At 40.1% G+C, this 14,423-nt stretch overlaps 1 protein-coding gene across 1 annotated transcript in view; it reads left to right on the top strand.

Moving 5' to 3' along the window:
• The window catches only part of POLE2 (DNA polymerase epsilon 2, accessory subunit), a 33,141-nt gene extending 25,529 nt beyond the window's left edge, over nucleotides 1–7,612 (top strand). The window contains exons 16-19 of the mRNA XM_047767269.1: nucleotides 2,398–2,506; nucleotides 3,317–3,493; nucleotides 6,036–6,103; nucleotides 7,489–7,612. Coding sequence (XP_047623225.1) covers nucleotides 2,398–2,506; nucleotides 3,317–3,493; nucleotides 6,036–6,103; nucleotides 7,489–7,507 — 373 coding nt within the window. The 3' untranslated portion in view covers nucleotides 7,508–7,612. The remainder of the gene's footprint in view (nucleotides 1–2,397; nucleotides 2,507–3,316; nucleotides 3,494–6,035; nucleotides 6,104–7,488) is intronic.
• The last annotated feature ends 6,811 nt before the right edge of the window (nucleotides 7,613–14,423 follow it).

Here is a 14,423-nt window from a genome sequence, read left to right as displayed (position 1 = left end):
GTTTCTTAAAATTTGTCTCTGAATTTTGATTGTTAGAGGAGTTCCCTTCTTGGCTCAGCAGTTAACAAATCTGACTAGGATCCACGAAGACGTGGGTTCGACCCTGGCCTCGCTCAGTGGGTTAAGGATCTGGCATTGCCATGAACTGTGGTGTAGGTTTCAGATACAGGATGGATCTGGTATTGCTGTGGCTATGGTATAGGCTGGCAGCTGCAGATCTGATTTGACCCATGGCCTGGGACCTTCCATATGCCGCAGGTGTGGCCCTAAAAAGCAAAAAAAAAAAAAAAAAAAGATTTTTAGAGGATAGAAAGAAAAAGAAAATTTCTCTCAATTGTAGGTTTCTCAAAACTTGAAAAATATATTAACTATATTTAAATAATTCACTTATACTGAATTTAGAAGCTTGAATAGTGGGTAGAGATTTTAAAATAGATGTTCCAATTACACATCCTTTAAGAAAAGTTTGAGGAGTCCCCATTGTGGCTTAGTGGATTAAGAATCTGACTAGTATCCATGAAAATGTGGGTTCGATCCCTGGCTTCGCTCAGTGAGTTAAGAATCTGGTGTTTCAGTGAGCTGTGGTGTATGTTGCTGACATGGCTCGGATCTGGCTTTGCTGTGCCTATGGTGTAGGCCAGCAGCTGCAGCTCCAGTTTGACCCCTAGCTTGGGAACTTCCATATGCAGCAGGTGTGGCCCTAAAGGACAACAAGAACAACAAAAAAGTTCAAATGGAAGAATGAAAGGATTTCATGTTTACTGTGTATGCCACTCACAGAGACCATAGTCTCTTACTGAGGAAATACGCTCCGGTCTTTTGTTCTCTCTTTCTTACCTCCATTCACTCCTGCCATGACCTTATCCAAGGGCTTTAAATACCCTCTATGTACTGACAACCCCATGTATATTTCCAGTTCAAACCTTCTCCCAGACTCCAGATTTACATATCTGGTGGTCCACTCATCATCTTTCCTCGGATCTCTAATAGACATCTTCAAGCTGAACTTCTTCTGACCTTCTGAATTCCCCCACCAGCCCCCACCCTGTCCTGTAGCTTTCCTTTCATAGTTCATAGCAGCTTTATCCTTCCAGTTGCTTAGGCCAAACTTTAGGGTTACCCCTTACCTTCAGCCTTTCAGAAAGCCCTTCAAAAATTTGAAGGAGGGAGTTCCTGCTGTGGCCTAGTAGGTTAAGAATCTGGAGTTGTCACCTGGCCTGAAATCTTCCACATGCTACGAGAGTAGCCAAAAAAAGAAAAACTCATACCAAAATGTACCCAGAATCTGGCTATCTCTACATCCACCTCCACAATCCTCCACCATCTCTAGACTTGATTACCGTAATAGCTTCCTCATTGGTCTCTAGCATCTACCTCTGTAGTCTATCCTGACGTCAGAGTGATCCTTTACAGTGTAAGGCATATCACAACCCCCTTTCTGATTCAAAAAGAGGGGCCCCTCACGTTACTCAATAACAGCCCATGTCCTTTGCAATGGTAGTTAGGGCCTTGCACAATCTGCCCCGCCAGCTTCTTCTGTTATTTCCTCTCCTGCTTCCTCTCCTCTTTCTTTTTCTTTTTTCTTTTTTTTATCTTTTTAGGGCCACACCCTGGGCATATGGAGGTTCCTAGGCTACGGGTCGAATCAGAGCTGTAGCCACCAGCCTATGCCATAGCCACAAGGGACTGAAGCCACGTCTGCGACCTACACCACAGCTCACAGCAATGACGGATCCTCGACCCACTGAGCAAGGCCAGGGATCTAAACCTAGTACTCATGGATACTAATTGGATTTGTTACTGCTGAGCCAGGACAGGAACTTCCTCCTTCTCCTCATTTATTCCAGTTACTCCAGCCTCCTTTTGTTCTTCAGATGTGCTAGGTGTAGTTCACCTTAGCACCCCTGCTCTGCCTGTTCCCTCTGCCTGCCATGCAATTCCTCTGACTCTCTCCCCTCCTAGGCAGTGTTCAGATCAACTTAATTATGAGCCCTGCTGGTTCCAATCCTCCTCTTTAACATTCCAGCCTTTTAGGCCTTCCCTCCCCACAAGATTGATCCCTGTTTGCCTTTTTCTTTCTGCCATACATTTAATCTTCTTCCAACATACCATATAATTATGGCGTCTTGTTTATTTTCTCTGACCGCCCTCCCCCAATAGAAGGTAAACTGCATGAGGGCTGGGATCTTCTTGCTTTTGTTCCACTTATCCCTAGAATAGTGCCAGACATATTTTAAGAGCTCAGTAAATTACTGCTGAATGAATGGATATAGATTCTGGTTGGATTTTTGCTGTGATGAAAAGTGGGAATGGCTCTGTTTTATAAAACATCTTGCCTTTAAAATTACCTCATGTTTTGTCTGAGGAAGTTACATTCAACTACTCTTTTAATTTCAGAATTCAATATTGTACCCAAGAAATTATTGTCTTTCGTGAAGACTTAGTGAATAAAATGTGCAGAAACTGTGTCCGTTTCCCTGGTAGCAATTTAGATATTCCTAATCATGTAAGTTAAGCATCTTCTTTATTAAGGTATCTTACATGTGGCATTTGAACATACTTATGTCAGTAGGGTAATTTTTGTTACTGTTTCTCAGCTTTCTTACTGAGATATTCCCTCATGGGCAGAAGAAAGCCCAGAATGATCAGGAAATTATTTCTTTGGTGCTTCCCATTTTGCCTTAATAACTCATGAATCTTACATTGTACTTCAGTATATATATATATATATATATTTTTTTTTGTTTAACTAAAATGTTTATCATGTTTATTAAATATTTCCTATGATATATTCATATCAGGGATATGAGAAGTTTATCTTGTAGCTTCAAGATTCCCTGACACAAAGTTGTCAAGCACTGGTTACATGTATCCCTATTTGGAAGTATGGAAGTAGAGCATACAGAGCATATTGAGTATTTATTTTATAATAGTTAAAGTATATGTAGGCTAAGTGTATATTTTTGGCATTACTCTAGCTGTGGGATTATTTTTAGATCAACAGAATTAGTAGATGAGTTTATTATATAGCTATGAAAACAACTGCTCCAAAATGACTATTTGGAGGAGTAGCTTTTATGGTTCTAAATGAAAACTCACAAATTTCCCCTAATTTGTAATTTCTCACAAATTACAGGGTAATTTCATTGTATACCAATGTTCCCAAAGCTCTGTGATTCACTTTTCCCAATTGTTTCTCAAATTTTCTAAGTCTCTTTGGTAATTAGTAATTAGCATTTAATTTGGAACCATTTGTTGCTTTTTTAGCTTTTATAGATGCACTGAAGTTGTTTTGTTTTGTATCATTCTTTTGTAGTTTGTAAAGACAGTCTTATCCCAAGGACACCTGACGCCCCTACCTCTTTATGTCTGCCCAGTGTATTGGGCATATGACTATGCTTTGAGAGTGTACCCTGTGCCTGACCTACTTGTCATAGCAGACAAATACGACCCTTTTACTTTGACCAATACTGAATGCCTCTGCCTAAACCCTGTAAGTATGTAGTTAACATTATGTAGTCACAATCTGTCAAGATGAGAGTGTTACTTCTTTGAATTTAAAATATGTTTGGAGAGGAGTTCCTGTTGTGGCTCAGCAGAAATGAATCTGACTAGCATCCATGAGGACACAGGTTCGATCCCTGGCCTTGCTCAGTGGGTTGAGGATCTGGCGTTGCCTTGAGCTATGGTGTAGGTCACAGGTGTGGCTTGGATCTGGTGTTGCTGTGGCTGTGGCATAGGCCAGCAGCTACAACTCTGATTCGACCCCTAGCCTGGGAATTTCTATATGCCATGGGTTGGCCCTAAAAAGACAAAACAAAATTATATATTTTATATATATATATATATATATATATATATATATATATATGTATATGTATATGTATGTATGTATGTATGTATGTATGTTTGTTTGTTTGGGACTTCCTGGTGGCTCAGTGGGTTAAGGATCTGGCATTATCACTCTGTGGCTCTGGTTTGATCCCTGGCCTGGGAACTTCTGCATGCCATGGGCATGCCCCTCCCACCCCCGAAAATATATGTTTAATCAATTACTGCCAGAATAAAAATATACTATAAATAAAATACTGAATTAATTTGGTATAAATGGAAAGTTCTTAAACTTTCAATAGAGCAGGTGAGGGAATTTCTGGTGGTGCAGCAGGTTAAGGGCCTGACGTTGTCATTGCTCTGGTGAGGGTTCGATCTTGGCCTAGAACTTCCGTATACCTCAAGTGCAGGGGAAAAAACAAACAAAAGAGCAGGTGGCTATGACTTTTTCTTAAAAAAATAAAAGGTACCAATGTTTATAAATCCAGATGGGTATTTTCCCCTTCAAAGTACTTTACTTTGGGATTCCTTTTTGGAAATTACTTCAGAGCACATATCCCATTCTCTTTAAACATCTTAATGTCAACTTGTCCTCTGAGGATGATTTGGGGTGGAGAGATGAGAATTGCCCAACTCCTAAAAATTTTAAGCCTGATGAATATGGAAATTCTTATTGGGACAGGGTTTAATATTTCATTTTTATGCAGAACCTTGAAATTGCTTCAGAATTCTAAAGTTGCTTCTGAATTTCTACAGAAGTATGACTGACTTTTTGAACTTTGGGATTAAATGCTGCATAAACATTGATGTTTATGTCACATCTTTACTAGTGATTTTTAATCTGTATGCTTCCTTGTTCCTGGTGAACTTTAAACTTTAATGCTTTTTAATTTCATCTGGGTCATTTCTAGAAACACCATCCCTATTGCTTACTGCTTTTATCTTGTCCAGCTTCCTCAACCATAGGACTAGTGACATTTTGTACCAGTTAACTCCTTGCTGTGGGGCACTGAGCCATGCATTGCAGGGTGTTTGCCAGCATCCCTGACCTCTGCCCACCTGATGCCAGTAGCATCCCCAGTTGTAACAACTGAAAATGTCTCCAGATATTCGCCAGATGTCTCCTACGGGACAGAACTATCCCTGGTGGGTAACTACTGGTCTAAGGATGAGCACAGGCAACTGATTTGGTTTCATTATTTGAAATTTGTGGCCTAATTTTGGTAGAATCTTTATTCATGTTACAGTATTTTTGTATTTTGAGGCTATTTCTGTATTTAAACTGACTTCTGTGGGCATTCTCATGGTTAATGCTCTATTTGAAACCTCTTTTTTTTCTGAATTTTTCCACTTTTTCCTCTTGTAGGTGAGTAAACAAACACCATCATTGTATCTTTTTTACCTTATTCATACCTTTTGGGCAAGCCCTAAACTTGCTTTTGACATTGCTTCCTCCCTTCTTGATACTTACTCCTGTGAAGTGGGCCAGGCACTGAGCTAATGCCAAGAGCACAAAGACTGAAAAGACAGAATCTGCTCAGTAACTTCGGAGTTTAGTGATGGACAGTTGTATGTGTGACTACCGCTCAGTTGCTTCAGGGCACGATGGAGGGGCATCAAACCCACACTGTAACTGGGGAAGGGCAGGAAATATTCTTCAACATGATGTTTGAGTGTCTTACATGCTTATTTAGTGTCAACCAGTACTGTTTATTTCTTTTACTAAATGGAACCACTTCTAAGCATTTTGTCACATTTGTTAGCATAAGACTAGTCAACTTGAAAGACTTTTTGCTTTCTGCATCTCTATAAAGATGATGCAGAAATCTGTCTACCTTTTTTTTTTTCTTTTTAGGGCTGCACCCGCAGCATACAGAGGTTCCCAGGATAGGGGTCCAATTGGAGCTACAGCTGCTGGCCTACACCATGGCCACAGTAACACCAGATCTGAGCCACGTCTGCGACCTACACCACAGCTCACAGCAACGCTGGATTCTTAACTCACTGAGCGAGGCCAGGGATTGAACCCACAACCTCATGGTTCCTAGTTGGATTCTTTTTTACCACGCCATGACAGGAACTCCTGTCTCATGACTTTATAGTCACATCTTATAACTTTATAAGTCCTGAGCAAGGAATTTAATTTTTAAAATAAGGATTCTTTTGAGTTGAATATTCACTTATGGGCATTTTTCTCTCCAAAGGGCTCTTTTCCAAGAAGTGGATTTTCATTCAAAGTTTATTATCCTTCCAGTAAGACAGTAGAAGATAGGTAAGTGTGCTCTCAGAAACAGCTGTCTCTTGGTATAATATTGCTAAAAATCAGATGTTCTGTAGGTGTGCTGAAATTTTTAAAAATGTCTCTGGTAGCCCACTGGAAATGTTCTAGGCTGTGACACAGAATATACTTGATGGCATGTCTCTATGAGATAGACCAACACTGTTTTCTGAGGGGACGCTTAGACTGGCCGTGGAGGTGGGCTGGTTCTTTTATAGGCTGATTCCTGATGATGATGATATTCTTCCAAGAGGCCAGCCTGCCCTCCACATGGTTTGTTTCTCAAAACCTAGGTAATCTGCCTTAAATTGGCAGCAAAGAATTGTGGGGGAGCTGGCTTGAGTGTGGTGATGGTGAAAAGTTGAAGCTGGAGGTAGGTCTTGGGGGAAAAAGAAAGAATAATCACTGGCTGGGTAGTGGTTTTCAGAGGGTGTTCTATAGACCACCTGCATCAGAGTCCTCTGGGGACTTGATAAAAATGTTTAAGTTCCAGGATCCCACCCTAGACTTATCAGATGTCTCTAGTTGTAGGGCCCAGAAATATGTACTTCAAACACTTTGTTTACCTTAGATTCAGGCAGCCTAACACATGATTTCTCAGTTAACTATTTTGAAAAAGCTCCCACCTGCAGTTAAGAACAATAACCAAATGCCTTCAAGTTCTTATTAGAGAATATAATCTTACACTTAACCCAACTGTCTTTTTTTGTAATTAACATTTATTCAATTAAAAATGCAAGTACATGATAAGAATTTCAAACAATGCTTTAAAATTGGAAAGGAAAAACTTTGGAATATTCTAAATTTTCTTCTAACCCACATTGAATGCTTAAATTTTTTTTTTTTAATTTGGGATGCCTTTCAGTAAGGGCAAACACTCTTATCCCGTCTCACCACTGTGGCATAGCAGGTTAAGGATCTGGTGTTGCTGTGGCTGTGGCATAGGTCACAGCTGCAGCTTGGATTCAACCCATGGCCCAGGAATTTTCATGTGCTGTGGGTGCAGCCAAAAACAAAATTTCAAAGCCATAAAGGGAGAGATTAGTTTAAAATTATAGATCAATATATTTATTAATAATTGAAAAAAGGTGTAGAATAGTATTCACTGTATTCTACCACCTGTGTATGTGTTTTTAAGTCATTTACCCCCCACACACTTTATATATGATTAGACAAAATTTATATGGCTATACAGTTGCTTCTAGAAAGCAGAAATAGTGTGAGACTGACTGAATTTTCATTGTGTCCCTTTTTGAATTTGGAATAATGTGCATGTATTGACTGTTTTTAAGATTAATTAACTAAAAGTATATACTAAGAAATATACGATGACTTGCATTTCCAAAATGTTTATCTTCATGAATATTTTCTATTTTCAGCAAACTTCAAGGTTTTTGAGATTCTTAAGACCATCTGAAGAAATAGAATTCATCGATTTTCTACTTAATTTTTTATTTTATGTAATTTTGACACAATGTTATAATAAAATTATGGTCAAGTTTAGAATATTCTCCATTTTCTATTTTATGACATTTTGATTTTAAAATAAACATGATGGCATACTTTGCAAAGTTTTATAGGAAAAAATATTTTCTGCATAATCTTTTAAGAAAAATATGAAAAATGGGGAGTTCCCGTCCTGGCGCAGTGGTTAACAAATCCGACTAGGAACCATGAGGTTGCGGGTTCAGTCCCTGCCCTTGCTCAGTGGGTTAACGATCCAGCGTTGCCATGAGCTGTGGTTAGGTTGCAGACGCGGCTCGGATCCCGCGGGTGCTGTGGCTCTGGCGTGGGCTGGTGGCTACAGCTCCGATTCAACCCCTAACCTGGGAACCTCCATATGCCGTGGGAGCGGCCCAAGAAATAGCAACAACAACAACAACAACAAAAAAGACAAAAAGAGAAAAAAAAATGTGTAAGTACACACTGGTGTTTAAAAATTTAAGTTTCATTATTTCTGTACACTAATATTAGCTGTAAGAGCCCTAATAGAATATTCAATAATTTCAAATTTTAAGTCAAAGAATTTATTCCAATGACAGTAAAATACTTTGTTTCAGAATATTACTAGATATTAATTACATAATTACCTTTTGGCACTGAAAATTTAAAAACACATAGTCTCCAAAGTTGTTTACATTTAGAAGGCATAATGTTTACTTTGAAGCAGCACCTTATAAGAAGAGTTTCAATTGAAAGAGTAATCTTAACATTACAGAGATCCTGGAATGGAAGCCATTTCTTTCAGGAAAATTAGCTTCTAGGGGAACAGATACTTATAAAAAAATTAAAATGACATTGAAGGAAAACTCAAGAAATTTAATCTGAATGTTGTGATAGGTGAATTAATGGTTAAGGATGAAGTGGAAATATGACATGTGGGTTTGAGGATGGAAAATCTGAGATTAGAGGAGGCCTGATATTAGAAGATCAAGATTTAGCTCTAATTTTAAGAATATCTTGAACAGGGAGTTCCCATTGTGGCGCAGTGGATTAAGAATCTGGCTGTAGTGGCTTAGGTCATTGTGGAAGCACTGGTTCCATCTCTGGCCAGGCTCAGTGGGTTGAGGGATCTGGCACTGATTTACAGTTTGGGTCTTGAAAGTGGTACTGAAATAGATATTGCAAAGTTGTTGGTCCAGTTGCAAGAACAACAGAGCTAAATATGAAAGATTTTACGGAGTTCCCGTTGTGGCTCAATGGTTAACAAATCTTACTAGGAACCTTGAGGTTGTGGGTTTGATACCTGGCCTCACTCAGTGGGTTAGGGATCCAACGTTGCCATGAGCTGTGGTGTAGGTCACAGACGTGGCTCAGATCTGGCATTGCTGTGGCTCTGGCAAAGGCCAGTGGCTACAGCTCCCATTAGACCCCTAGCCTGGGAACCTCCATATGCCGTGGGTTCGGCCCTAGAAAAGACAAAAAAAAAAAAAAAAGATTTTACAACTGCTATGAGAAACAGTATGGCAGTTCCTCATAAAACTAAACATAGAACTACCACATGACCCAGCAATTCCACTCCTGGGCATCTATCCAGACAAAAGTATAATTCAAAAAGTTACATGCACCCCTATGTTCACTGCAACACTATTCACAACAGCCAAGACATGGAAACAACTTAAATGTCCACTGACAGATGAATACACAAAGGAATACTACTCAGCCATAAAAAGGAATGAAATAATCCCATTCACAGCAACATGGACACAATTAAATTCTCATACTAAGTGAAGTCAGAAAGAGAAGGAAAATACCGTATGATATCACTTATGTGTGGAATCTAATATATGGCACAAATGAACCTATCTATAAAACAAACAGACTAGTGGTTGCCAAGGGGGGAGGGGGAAGGAGTGGGATGGACTGGGAGTTTAGGGTTAGTAGATGAAAATTATTACATTTAGAATGGATAGACAGTGAGGTCCTACTGTAGAGCAATGAACTATATCCAATCTATTGGGATAGACCATGATGGAAAGTAATATTTTAAAAAAAGAATGTATGTATATATATGACTGAGTCACTTTGCTTTACAGTAGAAACTGGCACACTGTAAATCAACTATGATAAAATTTTTTTAAAGTTTTTTTTTTAGGAATCCCTTTAATGCTTAGAAAAATAGGGTGCATTTATGGGTTACCAAGGTGAAGTAAGAAAAAGCAGAGCAGTTAACTACAAGCAGATAAATTGCCAGCACCATGGCATAGTTACTAGAATAAGACTGGAACTAGGACCAGGTGGGGATCAGCATTGTCCAGAAGTGAAAAGGAAGCAGAGATATGAAAGATGGGATAGCAGAGGAGCAGCACTGAAAGGTTACCCAGGCAACAACAGAGAGGTGGTATGTGTCCAACTCAGTGTTTGATCAGCTGAAGTATGGCTGACCTCACAGAAATCTGGGTTATGGGGCACCCTTATCTGACATGTGACCCTCACATGACAGTAGGCCCTAGGGGCCAGGCAGCTCACACAAGATGGGAGTGAGTGAAAATTTCTCTGCTGTGAGAAAAGCTAACCCTTGGTCTCAGTGAGAGGAAACCTCAGGAATGCCAGGGCACTGGATAGACTGGAGCACCCAGGCCCACTTAAGAGTGAGGATCCTGCCGCTGTTCTGCTTCTGTCAGTGGTAGCCATGTGGGAAGCCTGGCCTATGTGGCCATTTTGGAGAAATCTGGATTTTCAGATAAAACATCCTGACTTTTCACACACTGATGAGTAATTTAAATTGCAGTTTGTACCAAAGACATGATTACATACTGAACTCTACCAAAGAACTCCTTTCTCTGCCTTAGCACAAAATATCCCTACTAAGTAAGATGAGTAGGGCCCCAAGTGTTCACTAAGATCTATTGTGCAATTTGCCCTCCTATGGTGGCAAGAGACAGGTTAAACTAATACATTTCATTTTGACCCAGGTATATTCATGCGTTTTCTGTTGGAGCCAGACCCTACCAAACATACTCAACCAGTAATCTCCACTTGTATTGTTTTTATACTTTGGGCTTCATTTTTAGATAGGTCCTCTGAATAAAGAAAAGGAGGATGGGGGGAGTTCCCTGGTGGTCTAGGGATTAGGACTTTGTATTTATAGCACTGTGGCCCAGGTTTAATCTCTGTCTGGGAACTGAGATTCCACATCAAGCCACTGCTAGCTGCAGCAAAAAAAAAGAGGGGGTGGGGAGGGGAAAAGTGGTTATGAACCACTGCTCTAATTTCTTAATGCATGCAGGGAACAAGTTTACTGTATTGGGCATTGTCCTAAGTGCTTAGTATTCACAGTACAATTCAATACCCATTAGGTACACCATTACATTTAATTTACACATGAAAAAACAGGCACAGGGAATATATATATACACACACACATATATATATACACACACACATATATATATACACACACACATATATATATACACATATATATATATAATATTTCAGTAAAAATAAAAAAAGTAATGAGATACCACTTCACACCTATTGGAGAAAAACCTAGAATATTGACAACACTACATGGTGATGAGGATGCAGAGCAATAGGAATTCTCATTCACTGCCGCTGGGGATGCAAAATGGTATGACCACTTTGAGACAGTTTGGTAGTGTCTTACAAAACTAAACAGACTCTTACCGTACAGTCCAGCAATCACATTCCTTGGTATTTACCCAAAAGAGTTGAAAACTTATTCCACACAAAAAACCTGTACATGGGAGTTCCTGTCGTGGCACAGTGGAAACGAATCTGCCTACGAACCATGAGGTTGCAGGTTCGATCCCTGGCCTCACTCAGTGGATTAAGGATCTGGTATTGCCATGAGCTGTGGTGTAGGTTGCAGACGTGGCTCAGATCTGATGTTGCTGTGCTGTGGTGTAGGCTGGCAGCTGTAGCTCCAATTGGACCCCTAGCCTGGGTACCTCTATATGCCATGAGTGCAGCCCTAAAAAGCAAAAACAAAACAAAACAAAACACCTGCACATGGATGTTTTATAACAGTTCTACTTACAATTGCCAAAAATTGGAAGTAACCAAGATGTTCCTCAATTGATGAATGGATAGATATACTTGGTACATCCAGACAAGGGAATATTATTCAGTGCTAAAGTGAAATAAACTATCAAGACGTGGAGGAACCTCAAATGCCTATTACCAAATGAAAGAAGCCAATATGTGTAGGTACATACTATATGATTCCAACTATATGACTTTCCGGAAAAGGCAAAACTATGGAGATAATAGAAAGATCAGAGTTTGCTGGTGGGAATGGTGGGGGCGATGAATTGAAGGAACACAAAGGATTTTTAGTGCAGTGAAAATACTCTATGATACTACAGTGATGGACAGATGTTATTCCACATTTGTCCACACCCACAGACTGTATAATACCAAGAGTGGACCCTAAGGTTTACTGTGGACTTTGGATGATAGCATGTATCAATATGGGTTTATCCTTGGTAACAAATGTACTTCTCTAGAATGGGATGTTGCTAACAGGGGAGCCTGTGCATGTGTGGAGGCAGGGGGTATATGGGAAAGCTCTGTACCTTTCCTCTCAGTTGTACTGCAAACACAAAACTGCTCTAAAACCAAACAAAAAAAGTCTTTTAAAAAAACTGACAGACAAAGGACCCCAAACTATGGACCCTGGTTCCAGCAGAAGCTGGAAAAGGGACAGGTCCACCACTGCTCTGGCCATCATGAGCTCAGGTGTTGAGTGCCATGGCAGCAAAGGTGAAACAGCCTGGAGGCTCAGTGAAGGTCAGGAGAGAAACAGCTTAGCCAGATGTGCTATCATATCCACTGAACCACAGAAATGGAAGGAAAGAATGCACACAGTTGGTTGTGCACAGGTATTGCCAGTCCTCATTCCAGACAGCATAGGTCTGCCCTGGAAGGCACCCAAACCACGTGACTTGCTTTGGCCAATGAAATGTCAGCAGAAGGTTTTAAAGAGCCTGTGCACAATTTTCTCTTTTTCCTGGGCCCCAGCAATGTCAGCATTTGGGAGGGTGTGAGGCCCTGGATTGTGAGCCCCATTTGTCTGCAGGGGTGATGATGTGGAGGTCAAGGGACAAGGGACATTCAGCGTGAGCAAGAAATAAACTCTTGCTGTTTAAAGCCACTGATAATATAGTCATTCTCACAGCAGTTTCTTTGCCTGCCTTCTTGCATCTATCACAAGCATCCTATCTTAATAAACCTATTTCTTGTCCCCCCCCAAATAAATAAATAATAGAATCATTCTTATAACCCAACCTAACTTCTCCTGACTCTTGTAGGAAGGGACTGCTGAAGTGGGACATGCAGTTTGGGAAAGGCTCAAAAGGAGTGAGACAGTCACAGCAGTGGCATTTCCTCAGAAATCATAACTCAAATTTATAGGATGCATACTCTTAATGGAGAGCTGCAAGTAGCCCACAGATATGCTTTGTTTGGCCAGGATGTTATTTGTTTATAAAGGTTTAAATCTGGGAGGGTGTGCGTGTGTGTGATTGACTTCCTCTTAGTTATAGTCCCCCCTACTTCCTATTACCTACAGCAGCCTCACTTGACTTACATACTTGCCTACATAAGCCTTAAAGGTATTTGGGTCTGCAAACCTGGCAGTCCACACAGCAAACCCACTGAGAGGACAGGTATTGCCACGTTCATCTAACAGACATAAAAGCAGGGGTCCTGGGAGGTTCACAGGCTTCAACAATGACACAAGTCAATAGCAGAGTTCCAGCCTGAATCAAGATTCAGGGTGCAGGGCAGGCTGAGGATGGCCCACCTGGAGACAGCCGCCTTCTGCTACATGGCAGGTTAATCCGCTGATTGCATACTCCATTTTCTAGTTAGCCCACACACAGCCTGAGTTTATCATCAAGCAAACTCTCCTTTTGTTTTTAACAGGACAATCACACCACCTTGAGAAACCATGAACCAAAGCACGTAGTCTCAATAAACAGCTTGCCTTTTAAATCCATAAGCTACAAACAAATCTGCATTCTTTCAGAGAAGCCTTGCAGCTCTTCTTCTCTTTAAGTCTGAACTTTCTCATGACAAAGATAGTCAAGTGGAGGAAATCAATAACTACAAGGAAATATCTATTATATCTATTATAAGTGCAAAAAAACAAAGGGCAAAAGTGTATGTAGGGAATGATCCCATTTGTACAAATGGAAAAAAAAATATGTTAAGAGTATGCACATACTAAAGGCTTTCCATATAGCTACTAAACTACTCTCTAGAAAGGTTTTACTAATACAATTCTCCTACTACCCCAAGGAAATATAGTGATTGTTAAAAAAAAAAAAAAAGCCATTGCCATTTTCAGTAACATGTGGTATTATATTTGCATTTTTATTATCAGTAAGGGCATATCTTTACTGAGCATTGATTATTTATGAATAGCCTGCCCATACCTCTTGCCCTGAGTGAGTTGTAAACAGGACAAACTGGTAAAATAGCTAGAAGACTGAAATATTGGTTTAGCGAAGTGAAAGCAGATAAACTTAGGTTAGAATCACAGCTTGTGAATGCACCAACTCTATGATTATGGTCAGGTAACTTCTCAGGTCCCATCTGTGAAATGCGGATCAGGTGTACCTTGTATCCAGTGTTGTGAACAGTGGATAACGTACATAATGCTGGAAATTATGACAATTATTAGGATGGTTATTCTGCAGCAGTAACTGCACTATGGCACAGGAATCTAAAAAAATGCGGAATGTTTGTTTGGAGAAACTAAGGCTATTTCTGGCATTTCCATCACTCTATTCCTGCCCCTCCCCCCCAGCATCGGTGGTGTCGCTATAGCAACGAGCACGCGCTG

This window comes from Phacochoerus africanus, chromosome 2 (assembly GCF_016906955.1).
Source record: "Phacochoerus africanus isolate WHEZ1 chromosome 2, ROS_Pafr_v1, whole genome shotgun sequence".
Classification (NCBI taxonomy): Eukaryota; Metazoa; Chordata; class Mammalia; order Artiodactyla; family Suidae; genus Phacochoerus; species Phacochoerus africanus.
The sequence above is the reverse complement of the archived record's forward strand: the minus strand, read 5'-3'. Positions and strand labels throughout refer to the sequence as shown.